Here is a 21,365-nt window from a genome sequence, read left to right as displayed (position 1 = left end):
CCAAATGACTGACATTGATATGCTTAATTCGTAGGAAATGGTATGTGGCAATAAGAGAAAAAGGTAGTAAGAAATTGGAAAACTAGAAAATAACCAATTCTTCCCCTGCTGGGGGACCGTACCCTGTGTCTCTCACCCCACTCACTGCCTGTCACCTCCTCCCTGCCGACTCCGTGTTCAGAAGCCACTCTGAGCCTTTGAAGAACATTTTGCCTCATGACACTGTTGACTAGGACCTGCGACCTCTCTGTCCCTGGTTAACTCTCTCTTCAAAGCCATTTAAATTTCTTGCAGGCTCCTCCACTCAAATGTAAGAATAGCCCCTTTAAACTTCTTGATGCAGCTCCTTAATGAAGATCTTGGGAAGGAAACCTAGCCAAAACCTGGGAGGTATTCACAGAGTGAATGTAACCTGAGCATTTTTTGACGTTCAGAATCAGAGCGGTGGGAGACACAGGAAGGCCTTTTTAAGTTAGCAAGTGGAAAGAGAAAGGACTCAGGATGTTTGAGACTGAAACATCTCGGTCCCAGCCAGCAAGGCACCTGCGTTCAGGATGGTGTGTGGGGAGTGCAGAGTTCTCAAAAAGAAAGAAGTGGTGGGATGGCAGGGAGGACATTTAGGTACTTAACTGGGGAAGGAAAAAGTTGGCTGAACAATTCATGGTTGAACAAGAGGATTGTGACATGATGTGCTTGTATTTTGGAGAGAAGGGTTTTGTGGAGCCAGGCCTAAGGAGAAATCTCTCTGACTGGGGAGTCAGCACAACAAAAAAACACACAGAACCAGGCAGACCCCATGGCCCCTGATGGGGGAGAGGCTGCCCACCAATTGGAGACCTGGAGGCTGCTTCTGTCCCTTAGCTGGGGCCTCAGACCTCACTTCACATCCCAGTCCTGTTGATACAAGAAAAAATATGTGGGGCATGAGAAGGGCTGTGTCCCAGGCTTCCGTTGAGCCCCTGGGATGTGCCCCACCAGATTTTGTTCCTTGGCTTCATGCAGTAAAGAATTCAAGAACAAGCCAGTGTTGAGTAAAGGTAGATTTATTCAGAGAGATACATTGACAGGCATGAGAAACATCACGAAGTATGGGGGTTTGATGCTCAGATTAAAAGTAGGCACACACTCCACAGAAATAGTGTGGGCCTTCTCCGAAGAGGTAGAGAGAGGGGTTCCTGGGATGTGGCTCTGTGTTGCTCCTTTTCTTGGGCTTCGTGGTTTCATATGCTAATAAGTAGAAGGACCAGCCTTAGGGCAAGGGGCTGGGATTCCAGGGAGTTGGCCATTTTCCACCCTTTGACCTTTTGTGGCTAGCCTTGTGACGGCCATGGTGCCTGGGGCCGTGTTATTCACCATGTTACTATTACAATGGGTGTATAATGAAGCTCAGGATCTACTAGAAGTTAAATCTCTTCATCCTGAGCCTCAAGACCTATTGGGGGTTGAATTCTTCACCATTTTGATGTTAATTGCTGTGGTCTTTCTTGAATGGCTTGCTCTGCCCCCTTCCATCCTGTCTCACTGTGATGACACAGAGAGAGCAAAGGCCGGGCCCTGCGTGTGTTCCTGCATTTAACAGCGGGAGATGTGGGGTGGGCTGAGGATGACTCTGAGTGGTGAGAAATATGTTTCAGATTTTCCCACATGAGACATGGGGACCTGCCAGCAGCCATTGCAGATTTATCTCACGGGCATTATCGCTTGTGTTGTTACGGAAACAACAGGCCAGCCAAGAAATAAGCAGCACTCAGAGGGTGGGAGTACTGAGAATTATTATGCCAGCGGGCTCAGAGGGGCTTCTGTTCCCAAGCCCTGAGCACATCCAAGACGTGCACATGAGGTTTTATAGGGTTAATTACAAGTATGGGGCTTTTAGCCAATAAGGCTCGAACAACAAAAAGCAAGGAATCAGTACACTGAAGCTTATCAATTTGGAACAGATCACGTTACTGACAATTGTTGACCTTGGATTTACGAGTTAGCTTGTTAGCCCAGTAAACTGACACTGAACTTCAGATTTACGAGTTAGCCCAGCAAAACTTAGATCAGTAAACCGACACTTATCACACTTAGATTTGTGAATTAGCTTGTTAGCCCAGCTGTGGTTTTTGTTCACAGTGTCACTCATCTTTTCTATTTTCCTTTTATTTTTAAAGTATTTAATCCAAATTTAATATCAGGATTTTTTTGGAAAGAAATTTCTCTTTTTCTTTTCTTTGGGGCTCTTTTGGGGGGTAGGTAATTAGGTATATTTATCTGTTAGTGGAGGCCCTGGGGCTTGAACCCAGGACCCTGTTCACACTAAGCACACGCTCTACCACCTGCCCCATCATCTTTTTCTTTTTGCTTTAGCTACCAAGAATCTTACAGCTGAATTTCTAGTCGGCCTTTAACACTTGCCCTGACTTCATGGAATCCATTTTTATGAGTTTACCTCCCCCTGGTTTCATTTAAGTATTAAATCTCCATTTTCTCTTCACTCTCAGTTTTGCCTTTTTGTTGTTATGGTTGTTAAGCTGTGTTTAAAAAATTGTTTAATTTCTCTTTTAGCAGGAGGCTGAAGTAAATAAATATGTAAACAAACATCACACTTAAATGCTTTTATATATTCTAAGCTGTTTAGTAGTTAATTAAAAACCAAATTGAATATTAAAGGGATAACATTTTTAAATTATTTTTTAATTTTTTATAAAGACATAGCTGATTTAAAATATATGTTTCAGGTGTACAATAGATGCTCCATTTATAGTTACTGTAAAACATTGTCTGTATTCCCTGTGTTGTAAGATACATCCCTCTAGAGTGTTTACATTACATGTTGCAGTTTGTATAAGAAAGTTGGGTAACGCAGAGTCTGGAACGTGGCTGTGTATGACTCAGGTTCACGCTCACCCTGCCTGTCAGAGCTCAGGCCTTCACTCCTTTCTGCAGGGGAGCGAGTGGAGGCAGCTCTCATCAGCGCTGGCACCACACTCTGAGTGGCAGTGACAGCAGTGACTGTGTGTGGACGTGAAAATTGTTGTTCCAAGAGTTTTACATGCTTTTCTGCATTTAATAATTACAGCCCTCCTGTGAGGAAGGGTTTTAAGTTTTTAATGAATAATACATTTTATTTTGATATTGATAGACTTCAAAACTCCGGAAAATTTACAGGAGTAGTACAATAAATGCTTAGATACAGTTCACCTTAAAGGGCACTATTTGCCCTTTTGTGACGGGCTTATTTTAGCATAAATTTTCAAAGTTCATTCATATTGTAGCCTGAATCAGTACATTATTCTTTTTGTTTGATAATATCCTTTTCCTTTTTTTTCGTTTTTGGTCTATTTAAAAATATTTTCATTGAAGTCTAGTCAGTTTATAGTGTTGCATCAGTTTCTTGTGTACAGCACAAAACTTCAGTTAAATAGGAACATACCTGCATTCATTTTCATATTCTTTTTAAACATAAGTTACTATAAGTTATTAAATATATTCTCCTGTGCTATACAGTATATACTTGCTGTTTATTGTATACATACTCAGCATCTGCAAATCTTGAACTCCCAATTTATTCATTCCACACCCTCTCCCCTCTGGTAACCATAGTTTGGTTTCTATGTCTCTGTGTCTGTTTCTGTTCTGTAGATAAGTTTATCTTTTTGTTCCTTTGTTTTTGTTTTTTTTTTTTTGTTTGTTTTAGATTCCACATGTGAGCGATCTCATATGGTATTTTTCTTTCTCTTTCTGGCTTATTTCACTTAGAATGTCATTCTCCTGGTCCATTCATATTGCTGCAAATGGCATTATTTTATTATTATTTTATTGCTGAATAGTAGTCTATTGGACATATATACTACAACCTCTTTATCCAGTCATCTGTCAGTGGACATTTAGGTTGTTTCCATGTCTTGATATTGTAAATAATGCTGCTGTGAACATTGGGGTGAAACTGTCTTTTTGAATTACGTTTCCTTTCGGATATATGCCCTGGAGTGGGATTGCTGTGTCATCTGGGCCCCCAAGGTTTTGTCTTTTGAGGAACCTCTATACAGTTTTCCACAATGGCTCCACCAAACTGCATTCCCACCACAGTGTAGGAGTGTTCCCAATTCTCCACAGCCTCTCCAGCATTTAGTGTCTATGAACTTCTGAATGATGGCTATTCTGACTGGTGAAAGGTGATACTTGTTTGCAGTTTTGATTTGCATTTCTCTGATAATGATATTGAGCATTTTTTCATGTGCCTATTGGCCATTTGTATGTCTTCATTGGAGAAATGTTTCTTTAGGTCTTCTGCCCATTTTTGGATTGAATTGTTTGTTTTTCTTTTTTATCAAGTGTAAAAGCTGTTTACATATTCTGGGAATTAAGCCCTTGTCACTTTCATTTAATGCAACTATTTTCTCCCACTCCATAGGTTGTCTTTTTGCTTTAATTTTTGTTTTCTTTTCTGTGCAAAAGCTTGTAAGTTTAATTAGAACCCACTTGTATATTTTTGCTTGTATTTCTATTGCTTGAGTAGACTGCTCTTGGAAAATATTGTTGAGATATATGTCACATGTTTTGCCTATGTCTTCTTCTAAGAGGTTTATAGTGTCTTGTCTACAATTTTTAGTCTTTAAGCCATTTTGAATTCATTTTTTTGTATGTTGTGAGGGGGTAGTCTAACTTCATTGATTTACATGCAGCTGTGCAGTTTTCCCTGCACCATTTGCTGAAGAGGCTGTCTTTGCTCAATTGTATGTTCTCACCTCCTTTGTCAAAGATTCAATTACCAAAAGTTTGTGGGACTATTCTTGGTAATTTTGTTTATCCATTCATTGATGGATGGATATTTTTAGTGACTTTTAGCTACTCTGAATGATACTGCTATGAATATTGATGTGCAAGTTTTTGTGAGAATACATTTCCATTCTGTTGGCTGTACAGTTGGCCCACCATATCTGTAGTTTCCACTTCATGGATCCAGATGGCTGATTGCAAAGGGACTTGATCATCCTTGGATTATGGTATCCAGGGTGGGGGTTCCTGAAACCAACCCCCCGAGGACACTGAAGGATGACTCTACATGTAGGAGTGGAATTGCTCAGCCACATAACTCTAACCTTTTGAGGAAACATCGGGCTCTTCCAAAGAAGCTGCACCATTGCCCCTTTCCAACGGCTGCATATTGAGGGTATCCATTTCTCTGCCTCCTGATTGACATTTGTTATTGTCCATGTTTTGATTATAACCATCCTAGTGAGTTTAAAATGAGATCTCATTTTGATTTTGATTTCGCTAGTGATGCTGACCATCTTTTCAGATGCTTATTGGCCAATTGTGTATCTATTTAAATCCTTGGCAAATTAAAAAATTGGGTCGATTTTCTTTGTATTGTTCAGTTGTAAGCATTTGTTTTATATCCTGGATACTAGTCTCTTATTAGATATATGCTTTGCAAGATTTTTCTCCTATTCTGCAGATTGTCATTTCACTTTAATTTTTTTAAACATTAAAACAATTTCTTTATAGGGGAGGTAATTAGATTTATTCATTTTGTTTTTCTTCCTTAGCACGCACTCTATCATTTGAGCTACCCCTTTCCCCTTTCATTTCACACTCTTGATGTTGTCCTTTGTAACAAATGATTTTAATTTGATGAAGTCCATTTTATCTATTTTGTTTTATCACTTGTGCTCTTGGTATTGTATCTAGGAAGCCATAGCCTATCCTATGACCACAAAGATTCATACTATGTCTTCTTTAAGAAAGTTCATATATTTAGTTTTTACGTTTCTGTCTGTGATCCATTTTGAATTAATATTTGTTATATAAAATACGGGGTCCAGATTCCAGATTCATTCTTTTGCCTTCAGATATCCAGGTGTCTCTGCTCCATTTGTTGGATAGACTATACTTTCAATGGAGTGTTGTTGGCACATTTCTGGAAAACTGACTGTAAATGTAAGTTTCCCCCCAGGATTTTTTATTGTGTCTCATAGATTTCTGCATCCAAACTTATGACAGAAGCATAATGACTTGAGTGCTATAGATTTGCTGTAACCTTTGAGTGAGTCCTCCAAATTTGCTCTTCTTTTTCAAGATTGTTTTGGCTGACCTGGGTCCCTTGCTTTCAATATGAATTTTGGGATCAGTTTTTCAATTTTTGCAAAGAAGTCAGCTGGAATTTTGATAGGGATTCCATTAAATATGTAGATTACTTTGGGAAGTCTTAACATTTTTAACAATATTTTCTACCATTGCATGATCATGGGATGCCTTCCATATATGAAGATATTTTAAAATTTTTTTGGTGATACTTCAAAATATTCAATGTACAAATCTTGTAAACTTTTGTTAAATGTATCTCTCATTTTATTTTTTATGCAGTTGTAAATGGAACGGCTTAGCTTCATAAGGGTGGGACTATATATATCAATTTATTTATTTCTAGGATTCCTACATAGCAAATACCCTAGGTTTATATTTGCTACATTGATCTATCCACAATTCTTCCCACCCCCGTGTCATAAGAAACCAAGACCCAGCTTAAGCCATCTGAACACCTATGTGGAAGTGAGAAATGAGACCTTTGGGTGGGGTTTGTGTAGATGATACTGAGATCTTATTCAGGATGGCTTCATCTTAATTTCTTTTAAACAATCCTTTCAGAGTACATAGTCAGATACATTAGGAAAATGCTGTTTTGATGTGCGGAGGAGCTAAGACTATAATTTTCAAGTAATTTCTAGTGAGAGTGTTGTACTTGAAACATAATTTGCATCAATCTTTGAAGATTTATGTTTCAGGAGCTTTGAGTAAATAATACCTGTCTTTATTCAATAACTACAACTAAATGCTCAAGCAACATGTAAGAGTTTGAGCAAACTGCTCCCGCCCCGTAGTGCTGGTTGGTTGCAGCTGTAACTGGAGTCAGCGCTTACCTCGCCCAGTACACTTGTGCTGATCTGCTCAAAACAGTTCGTCCAACAGTTTGTCGGTAGTCTTTTAGACAAAGCCATAAAGCATTGATTTAAGGTTGCTGGAATGTAATCTATTCTTATTAATATTAAGTAAGCACATATTGAGTACTTACTGTATGTTGGGAATTGTCCCTCAGCCTCACATGAATATTACTTCTAATAAAACCTCTCATATTTCCCTGTTATTTGCACTTTACAGATAAGGAGACTGAGGATTAGGTCTTCTCTCTTTTGGGGGGAGCTCATTATCAATGATGGGAAGTTGTAAGGAAAAAGATATTGATTCATCCAGAGAAAATATTTTTCTGAGATTCAGTATTGAAGAAGGTAACCACTGAAGAGGGTGATCATTGTTTGAGTGAGACGAGCCCCGGGTTGTACGGAGTCAGCATCCCTGTCCTGGACGCTGCACGTGTAGAGCTGCGTGGTGGGTGAGGCGGCGCGGCCGCGCAGGGAAAGCGGATGCCGGGCCGTTGGGCTGTGCTCAGGCCCGGTGGGGCTTTCTCCTAAGAGCAGTGGACCGTCATTGACAGATTTTAAGTAGGCTAGTGCGATGCTCTCGTAGATCACTTTTGTCTTGTAGAATGCTTAGAAACATTTAGAAGGCTCGGCAGGAGGTGATGTGATGAGTCAGAGTAGGGTGGCTGCGAGGTGTAGCAGTGTTCAATTTTCAAGTGATTTGCAGTCCCAGGTTTGTGGCTCAGTAGCCGTGTCACTTTGGATGACACACCCAAGGAAGTGAAACAATTTATCTAATCAATAGAAGCAGTGATGTACCGAACTCCCAGGACTGCTGTGTAGATCCAGTGAGATAACGTGTGCACAGTGTGCAGCATGGTCCCCAGCACAGAGTCAGTGCTGAGGGAGTGCCAGTGAGTACCTGGTAGGACAGGTGTGGGTGGTGGATCTCGTTGACTGAGGAAATTTGCCCCTGAAGGAGGGGTCTTGTCACATCTGTGAGTGATTGGCCTGAGCTGGGAGAGGCAGGGAGACCTTGCCCCCGACCAAGGGCCCTGGGCAGGATGGCTATGGGAGGAACACCGTGAAGTTAGCTCTTTGCAGGTGGAGTTGGAGGTGCCCTTGAGACATCTAAGTGCAGTGTCACAATCACAGAAGTGGTCTGGTCCCGGGCTGTGCATTTTCCTGCTGAGATATTGATCTCTGAACGCGAAGACATACTTTACAGGACAAGTGAATAGTAGTATCATCTCTCATCAAAGCTCACATCTCTTTATTCATCACTCACTTTGCTAATTGGGTACTTACAGAACACACTTCACTGTCCTCCCCTGGGCTCAGGCTCCACAGAAAAGAGCTGGTGAGTCTCCCTCTTTTCCAGAAGAAGACACACTTAGCTGGTAGACTTCGATACCTCGCCAGCCTTAGAATTTTAGGTTGTTGATTTAATTCTATTTTCTGTTGGTCATCTCCTGACAGGAGAGACGTTTTACCTCATGGTCAGGTTTCAATTAGCTGTTACTGAGAATTGCTGGTCTGATCCATAGTGTATTTATTCTATTAACTTTGTAGAGTACTTATCATTTTTCTGTCTTTGCTCTTTAATTTTGTTTGCCCCTTCAATTTTCTATCTTATTTGGGACCTTATTTTATTTTTTAATTAAAAAATGTCTATTAGCAGTTAACAAAACAAAAGCAAAGAAAAAATGCACATGATAGCTAAATTTAGAAAATATCTTGTGTGTTTTCTGTCTCAGCAATGGAGGGTTCTAGAAACTCGTGAAAAGCTTCATTACATAAGTTCCTTTAAATTCTGATTAAGAAATAAAACCTTCCTTCCTCATCTTTCAAGCTGCACAGCTAATTGTCAAGAAAGTGAGGGGAAATTCTCAGAAGCCAAGACAAACCAGAAAGCAGGGATTCTGGGAGATACGTGAGCCTTAGAAGCCCTGGGGTGCCAGTTGGCTCCTGAACTGAGTTTCAGTTGCCCTGGCAGGAGGGCAGGAGGTGAGCCTGTGGCCTCTCACTCTGGGAGTTGGATGGCTGTTCTTATATAAGGCCAAACACATCCTGAGAATCCTGCTTTATAAAAGGTTGAATTAGAAAGAAAAGAATAAAAGCATTCCTCAAGGCAAGGAAGTAAGGAAAGTAAAATTTTTTGGAAGCGGGAAAAATAACATATCCAAAGTAAGGATTTAGTTTAAAGCTGTTCTGGCATGAGAGTGACCACAAACCCATGGCAGAAAATCACAGCTCCTCCCGGAAAGAGAAGGTGTGTTTTGAATGAATCAGTGGACAGCCATTCTGAAAAAGGCCTCCAGAGTCTTCTGGATCAAGATACTGGACTCAAACACCTCCCTTCCATGGTCTCATTTAAATAACCAGAAAGGTTTTAAAGGAAAGAAGCCATAATCATAGTTCTATTTATTGACATTACTTTATGCTAGGAATTCAAAGGTGACTATGGAGTTGTCTCCTCTTTTATGGACTTTACTTTCTATTTGACATAGTTGGGGAACTTGGTGGAGGGTGGTGTTAGTATGTTGCAATTAACCAGGAGAGGAGTTTAAGAAAGCAGTGAAGGGTTGGTGACATTTTTCGCTGAGGACAGTCCTGTTCAGTTGGCTTGTAATTACAGGCTCGTTGAGTTGTCACTGGAGGGAATTAATCTTAAGGAATTTGGACTTAGCTCAGGCCTCTTCAGAATGGACAAGTGAACCTGGAGAAAGACAGTCAAATCTGTGCAGACATTGAAGTTCACTTCAACATGTGGTATCCATGAGCCAAAGATAGGACTAGTAGGCAGCACTTCTTGAGGACAGAGGAGTGGTTTTTAAGGTTCTTCAAGAATGAATCCCAAGGTACCGGGATGGCCAGTTGTCAAACTGTGACTTTGCTCTTTGGACGGTGTATCCACCAAGGGTATTGGCCGTTTATAAGTTTCCATTTCTCCTTAATACATGTCAGGTTATGAGGACGTGGGCATAAACGTTTCACACCTTGTCAAGGTGACTTTGGGTACCTGCCTAGAATCATGGGCACAGTTGCGGCTGCGTCATACATCTTGCCGCACATCCCGCTCCCCGGCTCCGTGATCACGGCAGAGTGGTTCCTTATTGAGCTGTCCATCTCCTCTGTGACATCGTAACCAAACAAAAGATTGGAGAGTATTAGCTTGGCTTTTTTCTTTTCTAACATTCCCTTCAAATTATGATGACTGATAGTGGACCCAGTTACGTTTGCAGATGATTTACAAGTAGGGCTGTCAGTACAAACCTTGTAATCCCCGCTGTGTGATCTAGAGAAGAAAGTTACACTCTTTCCAAATTGTTTTGATGCACTTATGTGGGAAAATGATGTATGTTTGAATATGTATTTCCTCTCTTACTCATCATGGCTAGAGATGAATATTTGTAGACATGGAATGAGTACTCTGTATTTGAACTGTATGGTCCCCTAAATTCTCCCCAGCTTTTTAAAGTCATCACTGGAGTGCTACCTCCAGAGTGCCGCAAAGCATCCAACACTGCCTGCTCTTCGGACACTGTAAGTTTCCAAGTTGGAGAAGGCTGCTGGCTGGTGAGGCAATCTCTCGCACATCTCTGGTTGGGTGATGTGAGCTGAGAACACAAGAATTGGCAGACAGTAACTAACCACGATCACGTCCATTTCTGGAACACTCATGGAGGATTTTACACCTATGCTAGTGGAATACGTTATTTCATTTAGTTTTCCCAAAAATCATAATTAGATTTTATCACCTGTATTAAAAAGGAAACTGTCAAAGCGAGTGACGTGCAGACTTTGGACTGGAACACGGGTCTTTCTGATCCCTGTCTCTGTTCCCTCCCCGGCCTATCCTTGCAAATGACCAGGAGACTCTTCCTCTGTCTTGAGTTTCCCTCTGATGTTACCGCTCTCTTTGTTTCTAAGAGAGGAAAACAATTCTAAACTTACTTTCCAGTTGGAAATGGAATGGAGAGTTAACGTTGGAAGCCGGGAGAACCTGTCCTGTGATGAAGTGGTCTCCGAGCCACTTCCACTGGGATGTCACATCACTGTCTGGGCCCCTTGCTCAGCCTGTGCACAGGTGACAGCGCAGTTGTGCCGAGCAGTCCTCCCGGACAGGGCAGTGGGTTGGAAATGAGTTTGGGGATTTGGTTTCATTACACAAGTTCCTGAGGGCCTTGACCTGGCACTTCGAGTGGGAGCATTCCCTGTCCCACAGACTGTGCTCTGGGCCCGTGCAGACCTGACGTGGCCTCAGCCTGAGTCTCAGGGCCCGTGGTGATGAGGAGCATTTTAGCCCAGGCTCTGCCGGAGGCTCTGAGACTACTGGGCTGTGGGACTTTGTCCAGGATGATAATAATTCCTCCCCGAGTTTCAGATTTCCTTGCCTGTGAGCCGGGGTAGTAGTTGTTTCTGAGATGATTGTAATGATTCAGTAATGGGCGCAGCGTGTGCTGACAGGTAGCTGGGTGCTTTAGGAGCAGAAGTCGCAATCACTCTGTCAGCCTCTCCCTGTGCGCTCTGTGCTTTGAGAAGTTGTGTGTTTGGTGAAAGTCCCGCCCAGACCCTAGGGTCTAGATGAACTGTTGTTCCTTTACTTTCCCTTCCTTTTCCTCTTTCCCTTCTCTGTGTCCCATGTTTAGGTAGCAGATTCCTCTATTTCAGGGAATACGGGCTTTTCTAGTAAAGGGACAGGTGGAATGCGGAGAGGTGGGGCCCAGAGGGGGTCTGGAGTGTCTGCACAGTGCTGCTTCCCTGCGTTTCTGCATCCGGTCCCATCAGTGCACTACGTCAGCCTTCCTCTTCCTTCCTGTGTCATCGGGTCTCTGTTTTAAGGGAAAACCATTTTTATGGGTCTTTTTTCACTTACGTGTTTCATTCAGATGCTTGTTGCTTTTCTCCCTGTGCTTCAGCGTTCCGAGGAGAAAATTCAGCCGTGCAGCATCCTCTCCGAGCTCTACGAGTTGATCGGCTTCCACTGCAAGTCCACCTTCTTCAAGCGGGTGGCCCCCGTGCGGCACGCGGCCCCCGGCATCCCGGAGCCTGGCGGGAAGGCCTGCTCCCGACTCCTCCTGCAGACGCTTCCTGGCTACAGTCTGTCACTGGACTTGCAGGACTTTAGCAAATGTGTTGGAACTAAAACATTGCTTCAGCCCCATTAACCATGCCTGGTTTGGGCCCTGCTGTCCTGACTCATCAGGGTGAATCTTGATTCATTTAGAACAGGGCTCAGCAGACTTTTCCTTTCAAGGGCTTGGGGGTAAATATTTCAGGGTCTGAAAACCTCCTGATCTCTGGTGCAGCTGCTCAGCTCTACTGTTTAGATGCCAGAACAGCCAGATAGTCCACACACCCATAGAGCTTTATTAACAGCGGTGGCTGGGGCTGGATTGGGTGTATGAACTGCAGTTTGCCCCCACAGCCTCCTCAATATTGACACCTGCACCAGAGTGTACATTTGTGACAATGGGTGAACCTACACTGACATGTCATCATCACCCATAGCCCATAGTTGACACTAGGATTTACACATTGTGTTGTGCACTCTGTGGGTTTGGACAGATGTACAATGACATGTATCCACCATCACAGCATCATACAGAGTCGTGTGTCTTAGTGACCTTAAAATGCTCCGTGCTGCACCTCATTCATTGCTCTTTCCCCTCTAGCCTCTGGCAGCCACTGATCTTTCAGTCTCTGTGTTTTTCCCTTTCCCAGAACACCATACAGTTGGAATCAGACAGTTGCTGAAACTTCCCAGATTGGCTTCTTTCACTTGGTAATATGCATTTAAGGTTCCTCCATGTCTTTTCATTCCTTGATAACTCATTTCATTTGAGCACCAAATAATAGTCCATTTTCTGGCGGGACCACAGTTTATTTATCCATTCACCTACTGAAGAAGAGCTTAGTTGCTTCTGAATCCTGTTGAGTATGAATAAAGCTGCTATTAACATCTGTATGCAGATTTGTGTGTGAACATAAGTTTCCATTTCATCGAGTAAACACCAAGGAGCACAGTTGCCGGATCATATGTTAGAATTACGTCTAGCTCTGTAAAAAATTGCCAGACCGTCTTCCAAAGTACCTGGGCCATTTTTCATTCCCACCAACAATGCATTATAATTTCTGGTGCTCCACATCCTCACCAGCATTCGGTGCTGTCAGTGTTCTGCATTTTGGCAGTTCTGACAGGTGTGCAGTGGTATCTCGCTGTTTCAGTCTGCATCCCCTTGATGACAGGTGCTGTGGAGCATCTTTCCAAAGGCTTCTTTGGCATCCAGATTTCTTCTTTGATGAGGTGTGTGTTCAGGCATTTTGCTCATTTTTTAATCAGGTTATTCATCCTTCTTGTTGAGTGTAAAGAAATTTTGGTATATTCTGGATTTCAGCCCTTTATCAGTGTGTCCCTGCCCTTCACCTTCAGTGCCAGAGTTGTCCTTTGGGTCTCAGTGGAGTGTCAGATCTTCAAAGAGATTCCCTGTCTTCCCTCAGCCTAAATACTGTCCTTGTATTTTTCACTTTCAGTGACTCATTTTGTTCTTTTTAAATAGCATTTCCCATAATTTGTAAGTATATTAAAGACAAAAGGGCAATGATTGAACACCGCCTGCCCCACCAGGCTGTGTGCCCTGTGAGAGCAGAGGCCCTGTCCCCACTCACCGTTTCCCATGACAGCACATGGCACATGTCCATGTAAAAGTGTGTAACGTGGGGCCAAACCTGATGAGCAGCTATGACGACATGTGTTGTCTACCATTTATTGAGTAGACTTTGTTTCTGATCTTAATTATTAAATCATATGAATGAAACTTGGTTGTTTTGAAAAATAAAACAACAAAGCACACCTCAATGTGATTGGTAATTTCTACTTAGATTTCTGACCCAGGAGGGGATGTTCACCATCATTTTGTGGAGGAGGTTGGGAAGGTAAAGTAAGAGAGTGAGATCAAATAAAGTAAAAATGATAACAGTCAGTTGGCTTTATTTTCACTGAAATAAAAGTTATTTTAAACCCTATCTCAGCTGTTGTCCTGTTGTTTTAAACATTTCTCATAGAATTAAATGGAAGCCCACTAAACCCTGAAAGGGAAACTGTGTGCTCAGGTCCTGAAAATTGTTTATGTCTATTTCTTGAGATACAAATTTCCCTGCTGGTTACAGAAATACGAGGCGGGAACACAACAGTGCACTGCATGTGTCTGCCGGGTTCACGGGCTGCTCAGTGTCAATTTCATTTTCTTGGGTTGCAGTTTAGGACGGATTTCCATGAGAAATATTGCTCAGACTTTTCCTGAATGAAGGATTGAATTTTCCACAGGAAATATTATGAAACAGAGTGACAAGGCACAAGGGTTTCCCATAAAGGAATAGTTGATATAATAAACTCTCACTATGGTGAATATTTTTAATAAAAGCAAGTTGAAAATTTTATCACTAGGTCAAATGGCACAAATCCGTATGAAGAAAAAAGATTCAAATTTTATAGAAGAAGTGGTTTGAATCAAGTAGAAATTATGATTTCTACACTATTTGTTGTAAGAACTTATACTCAGTCTTATCATAATTGCCGGTGGTAGGAAGTGGATCATTATTTATTTATTAAAAAAAATTCACAAGGTGCTATTTGCCCCATTCTTGATGCGGCAGTCCTGTGGTTAGTTAAGTTGGGACATTTAGAAAACTTAGCTAGGTTTTCCGGACATTGTTTTCAGCCACTTTATATTTACTACAATCTCTTCTTTTGTGTCGGCATATGGTCCATACATAAATATGGGGAGGAACAACCTCCAACTCGGTTTTACAGTGCAAACCGCAGGAAATTCAAACCGGCACTAGGAAACAAACTGAGAAACCACAGTAAGGGTTTCTCCTGCAATCCGTTCCCTTTGTGCTGGATGAACGAAAGTCTCTCCACATGCTCAGTTCTGAGAGATAAGTGTGTGTGAAAGCCGTCCTTCACCTAGCTTGAAGGGAACACAAAGTTTCTTTTCAGTTGCCAACTCCACTCCATACATATATATGGGGAGGTACAAGCTCCAACTCGGTTTTACAGTGAAAACGGCAGGCACTTCAAACCGGCACTAGGAAACAGACTGAGAAACCAGAGTAAGGGTTTCTCCTGCAACCAGTTCCCTTTGTGCTGGATGAACGAACGTCTCTCCACGTGCTCAGCTCTGAGAGATAAGTGTGTGTGAAAGCCGTCCTTCACCTAGCTTGAAGGGAACACAAAGTTTCTTTTCAGTTGCCAACTCCACTCCATACATATATATGGGGAGGTACAAGCTCCAACTCGGTTTTACAGTGAAAACGGCAGGCACTTCAAACCGGCACTAGAAACAGACTGAGAAACCAGAGTAAGGGTTTCTCCTGCAACCCGTTCCCTTTGTGCTGGATGAACGAACGTCTCACCACATGCTCAGTTCTGAGAGATAAGTGTGTGTGAAAGCCGTCCTTCACCTAGCTTGAAGGGAACACAAAGTTTCTTTTCAGTTGCCAACTCCACTCCATACATATATATGGGGAGGTACAAGCTCCAACTCGGTTTTACAGTGAAAACGGCAGGCACTTCAAACCGGCACTAGGAAACAGACTGAGAATCCAGAGTAAGGGTTTCTCCTGCAACCCGTTCCCTTTGTGCTGGATGAACGAACGTCTCTCCACATGCTCAGTTCTGAGAGATAAGTGTGTGTGAAAGCCGTCCTTCACCTAGCTTGAAGGGAACACAAAGTTTCTTTTCAGTTGCCAACTCCACTCCATACATATATATGGGGAGGTACAAGCTCCAACTCGGTTTTACAGTGAAAACGGCAGGCACTTCAAACCGGCACTAGGAAACAGACTGAGAAACCAGAGTAAGGGTTTCTCCTGCAACCCGTTCCCTTTGTGCTGGGTGAACGAACGTCTCTCCACATGCTCAGTTCTGAGAGATAAGTGTGTGTGAAAGCCGTCCTTCACCTAGCTTGAAGGGAACACAAAGTTTCTTTTCAGTTGCCAACTCCACTCCATACATATGTATGGGGAGGTACAAGCTCCAACTCGGTTTTACAGTGAAAACGGCAGGCACTTCAAACCGGCACTAGGAAACCGACTGAGAAACCAGAGTAAGGGTTTCTCCTGCAACCCGTTCCCTTTGTGCTGGATGAACGAACGTCTCTCCACATGCTCAGTTCTGAGAGATAAGTGTGTGTGAAAGCCGTCCTTCACCTAGCTTGAAGGGAACACAAAGTTTCTTTTCAGTTGCCAACTCCACTCCATACATATATATGGGGAGGTACAAGCTCCAACTCGGTTTTACAGTGAAAACGGCAGGCACTTCAAACCGGCACTAGGAAACAGACTGAGAAAACAGAGTAAGGGTTTCTCCTGCAACCCGTTCCCTTTGTGCTGGATGAACGAACGTCTCTCCACATGCTCAGTTCTGAGAGATAAGTGTGTGTGAAAGCCGTCCTTCACCTAGCTTGAAGGGAACACAAAGTTTCTTTTCAGTTGCCAACTCCACTCCATACATATATATGGGGAGGTACAAGCTCCAACTCGGTTTTACAGTGAAAACGGCAGGCACTTCAAACCGGCACTAGGAAACAGACTGAGAATCCAGAGTAAGGGTTTCTCCTGCAACCCGTTCCCTTTGTGCTGGATGAACGAACGTCTCTCCACATGCTCAGATCTGAGAGATAAGTGTGTGTGAAAGCCGTCCTTCACCTAGCTTGAAGGGAACACAAAGTTTCTTTTCAGTTGCCAACTCCACTCCATACATATATATGGGGAGGTACAAGCTCCAACTCGGTTTTACAGTGAAAACGGCAGGCACTTCAAACCGGCACTAGGAAACAGACTGAGAAACCAGAGTAAGGGTTTCTCCTGCAACCCGTTCCCTTTGTGCTGGATGAACGAACGTCTCTCCACATGCTCAGTTCTGAGAGATAAGTGTGTGTGAAAGCCGTCCTTCACCTAGCTTGAAGGGAACACAAAGTTTCTTTTCAGTTGCCAACTCCACTCCATACATATATATGGGGAGGTACAAGCTCCAACTCGGTTTTACAGTGAAAACGGCAGGCACTTCAAACCGGCACTAGGAAACCGACTGAGAAACCAGAGTAAGTGTTTCTCCTGCAACCCGTTCCCTTTGTGCTGGATGAACGAACGTCTCTCCACATGCTCAGTTCTGAGAGATAAGTGTGTGTGAAAGCCGTCCTTCACCTAGCTTGAAGGGAACACAAAGTTTCTTTTCAGTTGCCAACTCCACTCCATACATATATATGGGGAGGTACAAGCTCCAACTCGGTTTTACAGTGAAAACGGCAGGCACTTCAAACCGGCACTAGGAAACAGACTGAGAAACCAGAGTAAGGGTTTCTCCTGCAACCCGTTCCCTTTGTGCTGGATGAACGAACGTCTCTCCACATGCTCAGTTCTGAGAGATAAGTGTGTGTGAAAGCCGTCCTTCACCTAGCTTGAAGGGAACACGACGTTTCTTTTCAGTTGCCAACTCCACTCCATACATATATATGGGGAGGTACAAGCTCCAACTCGGTTTTACAGTGAAAACGGCAGGCACTTCAAACCGGCACTAGGAAACCGACTGAGAAACCAGAGTAAGGGTTTCTCCTGCAACCCGTTCCCTTTGTGCTGGATGAACGAACGTCTCTCCACATGCTCAGTTCTGAGAGATAAGTGTGTGTGAAAGCCGTCCTTCACCTAGCTTGAAGGGAACACAAAGTTTCTTTTCAGTTGCCAACTCCACTCCATACATATATATGGGGAGGTACAAGCTCCAACTCGGGTTTACAGTGAAAACGGCAGGCACTTCAAACCGGCACTAGGAAACAGACTGAGAAACCAGAGTAAGGGTTTCTCCTGCAACCCGTTCCCTTTGTGCTGGATGAACGAACGTCTCTCCACATGCTCAGTTCTGAGAGATAAGTGTGTGTGAAAGCCGTCCTTCACCTAGCTTGAAGGGAACACAAAGTTTCTTTTCAGTTGCCAACTCCACTCCATACATATATATGGGGAGGTACAAGCTCCAACTCGGGTTTACAGTGAAAACGGCAGGCACTTCAAACCGGCACTAGGAAACAGACTGAGAAACCAGAGTAAGGGTTTCTCCTGCAACCCGTTCCCTTTGTGCTGGATGAACGAACGTCTCTCCACATGCTCAGTTCTGAGAGATAAGTGTGTGTGAAAGCCGTCCTTCACCTAGCTTGAAGGGAACACAAAGTTTCTTTTCAGTTGCCAACTCCACTCCATACATATATATGGGGAGGTACAAGCACCAACTCGGGTTTACAGTGAAAACGGCAGGCAATTCAAACCGGCACTAGGAAACAGACTGAGAAACCAGTGTAATGGTTACTCCTGCAACCCGTTCCCTTTGTGCTGGATGAACGAACGTCTCTCCACATGCTCAGTTCTGAGAGATAAGTGTGTGTGAAAGCCGTCCTTCACCTAGCTTGAAGGGAACACAAAGTTTCTTTTCAGTTGCCAACTCCACTCCATACATATATATGGGGAGGTAAAAGCTCCAACTCGGTTTTACAGTGAAAACGGCAGGCACTTCAAACCGGCACTAGGAAACAGACTGAGAATCCAGAGTAAGGGTTTCTCCTGCAACCCGTTCCCTTTGTGCTGGATGAACGAACGTCTCTCCACATGCTCAGTTCTGAGAGATAAGTGTGTGTGAAAGCAGTCCTTCACCTACCTTGAAGGGAACACAAAGTTTCTTTTCAGTTGCCAACTCCACTCCATACATATATATGGGGAGGTACAAGCTCCAACTCTGTTTTACAGTGAAAACGGCAGGCACTTCAAACCGGCACTAGGAAACAGACTGAGAAACCAGAGTACGGGTTTCTCCTGCAACCCGTTCCCTTTGTGCTGGATGAACGAACGTCTCTCCACATGCTCAGTTCTGAGAGATAAGTGTGTGTGAAAGCCGTCCTTCACCTAGCTTGAAGGGAACACAAAGTTTCTTTTCAGTTGCCAACTCCACTCCATACATATATATGGGGAGGTACAAGCTCCAACTCGGTTTTACAGTGAAAACGGCAGGCACTTCAAACCGGCACTAGGAAACAGACTGAGAAACCAGAGTAAGGGTTTCTCCTGCAACCCGTTCCCTTTGTGCTGGATGAACGAACGTCTCTCCACATGCTCAGTTCTGAGAGATAAGTGTGTGTGAAAGCCGTCCTTCACCTAGCTTGAAGGGAACACAAAGTTTCTTTTCAGTTGCCAACTCCACTCCATACATATATATGGGGAGGTACAATCTCCAACTCGGGTTTACAGTGAAAACGGCAGGCACTTCAAACCGGCACTAGGAAACAGACTGAGAAACCAGAGTAAGGGTTTCTCCTGCAACCCGTTCCCTTTGTGCTGGATGAACGAACGTCTCTCCACATGCTCAGTTCTGAGAGATAAGTGTGTGTGAAAGCCGTCCTTCACCTAGCTTGAAGGGAACACAAAGTTTCTTTTCAGTTGCCAACTCCACTCCATACATATATATGGGGAGGTACAAGCTCCAACTCGGTTTTACAGTGAAAACGGCAGGCACTTCAAACCGGCACTAGGAAACCGACTGAGAAACCAGAGTAAGGGTTTCTCCTGCAACCCGTTCCCTTTGTGCTGGATGAACGAACGTCTCTCCACATGCTCAGTTCTGAGAGATAAGTGTGTGTGAAAGCCGTCCTTCACCTAGCTTGAAGGGAACACAAAGTTTCTTTTCAGTTGCCAACTCCACTCCATACATATATATGGGGAGGTACAAGCTCCAACTCGGTTTTACAGTGAAAACGGCAGACAATGCAAACCGGCACTAGGAAACAGACTGAGAAACCAGTGTAAGGGTTTCTCCCGCAACCCGTTCCCTTTGTGCTGGATGAACGAACGTCTCTCCACATGCTCAGTTCTGAGAGATAAGTGTGTGTGAAAGCCGTCCTTCACCTAGCTTGTAGGGAACACAAAGTTTCTTTTCAGTTGCCAACTCCACTCCATACATATATATGGGGAGGTACAAGCTCCAACTCGGTTTTACAGTGAAAACGGCAGGCACTTCAAACCGGCACTAGGAAACAGACTGAGAAACCAGAGTAAGGGTTTCTCCTGCAACCCGTTCCCTTTGTGCTGGATGAACGAACGTCTCTCCACATGCTCAGTTCTGAGAGATAAGTGTGTGTGAAAGCAGTCCTTCACCTAGCTTGAAGGGAACACAAAGTTTCTTTTCAGTTGCCAACTCCACTCCATACATATATATGGGGAGGTACAAGCTCCAACTCGGTTTTACAGTGAAAACGGCAGGCACTTCAAACCGGCACTAGGAAACAGACTAAGAAACCAGAGTAAGGGTTTCTCCTGCAACCCGTTCCCTTTGTGCTGGATGAGCGAACGTCTCTCCACATGCTCAGTTCTGAGAGATAAGTGTGTGTGAAAGCCGTCCTTCACCTAGCTTGAATGGAACACAAAGTTTCTTTTCAGTTGTCACCTCCACTCCATACATATATATGGGGAGGTACAAGCTCCAACTCGGTTTTACAGTGAAAACGGCAGGCACTTCAAACCGGCACTAGGAAACAGACTGAGAAACCAGAGTAAGGGTTTCTCCTGCAACCCGTTCCCTTTGTGCTGGGTGAACGAACGTCTCTCCACATGCTCAGTTCTGAGAGATAAGTGTGTGTGAAAGCCGTCCTTCACCTAGCTTGAAGGGAACACAAAGTTTCTTTTCAGTTGCCAACTCCACTCCATACATATATATGGGGAGGTACAAGCTCCAACTCGGTTTTACAGTGAAAACGGCAGGCACTTCAAACCGGCACTAGGAAACAGACTGAGAATCCAGAGTAAGGGTTTCTCCTGCAACCCGTTCCCTTTGTGCTGGATGAACGAACGTCTCTCCACATGCTCAGTTCTGAGAGATAAGTGTGTGTGAAAGCCGTCCTTCACCTAGCTTGAAGGGAACACAAAGTTTCTTTTCAGTTGCCAACTCCACTCCATACATATATATGGGGAGGTACAAGCTCCAACTCGGGTTTACAGTGAAAACGGCAGGCACTTCAAACCGGCACTAGGAAACAGACTGAGAAACCAGAGTAAGGGTTTCTCCTGCAACCCGTTCCCTTTGTGCTGGATGAACGAACGTCTCTCCACATGCTCAGTTCTGAGAGATAAGTGTGTGTGAAAGCCGTCCTTCACCTAGCTTGAAGGGAACACAAAGTTTCTTTTCAGTTGCCAACTCCACTCCATACATATATATGGGGAGGTACAAGCTCCAACTCGGTTTTACAGTGAAAACGGCAGGCACTTCAAACCGGCACTAGGAAACAGACTGAGAAACCAGAGTAAGGGTTTCTCCTGCAACCCGTTCCCTTTGTGCTGGATGAACGAACGTCTCTCCACATGCTCAGTTCTGAGAGATAAGTGTGTGTGAAAGCCGTCCTTCACCTAGCTTGAAGGGAA

The 21,365-nt window shown here is 43.6% G+C and overlaps 2 protein-coding genes across 3 annotated transcripts in view; both read left to right on the top strand.

Annotated features, from left to right (window-relative positions):
* The window catches only part of LOC140694904 (trafficking protein particle complex subunit 9-like), a 33,286-nt gene extending 20,939 nt beyond the window's left edge, over positions 1 to 12,347 (top strand). For both annotated transcript variants that reach the window (XM_072957919.1, XM_072957920.1), the window contains one exon: positions 11,828 to 12,347. In XM_072957919.1, the coding sequence (XP_072814020.1) occupies positions 11,828 to 12,076 (249 nt within the window). In that variant the 3' untranslated portion in view covers positions 12,077 to 12,347. The remainder of the gene's footprint in view (positions 1 to 11,827) is intronic.
* Positions 1 to 21,365, top strand: part of LOC140694902 (uncharacterized) — a 1,054,641-nt gene that overhangs the window by 158,304 nt on the left and 874,972 nt on the right. The gene's annotated exons all lie outside the window — the stretch shown is intronic.

This window comes from Vicugna pacos, unplaced genomic scaffold, assembly GCF_048564905.1.
Source record: "Vicugna pacos unplaced genomic scaffold, VicPac4 scaffold_110, whole genome shotgun sequence".
NCBI lineage: Eukaryota > Metazoa > Chordata > Mammalia > Artiodactyla > Camelidae > Vicugna > Vicugna pacos.
This window is presented reverse-complemented; position numbering and strand designations above follow the sequence as displayed.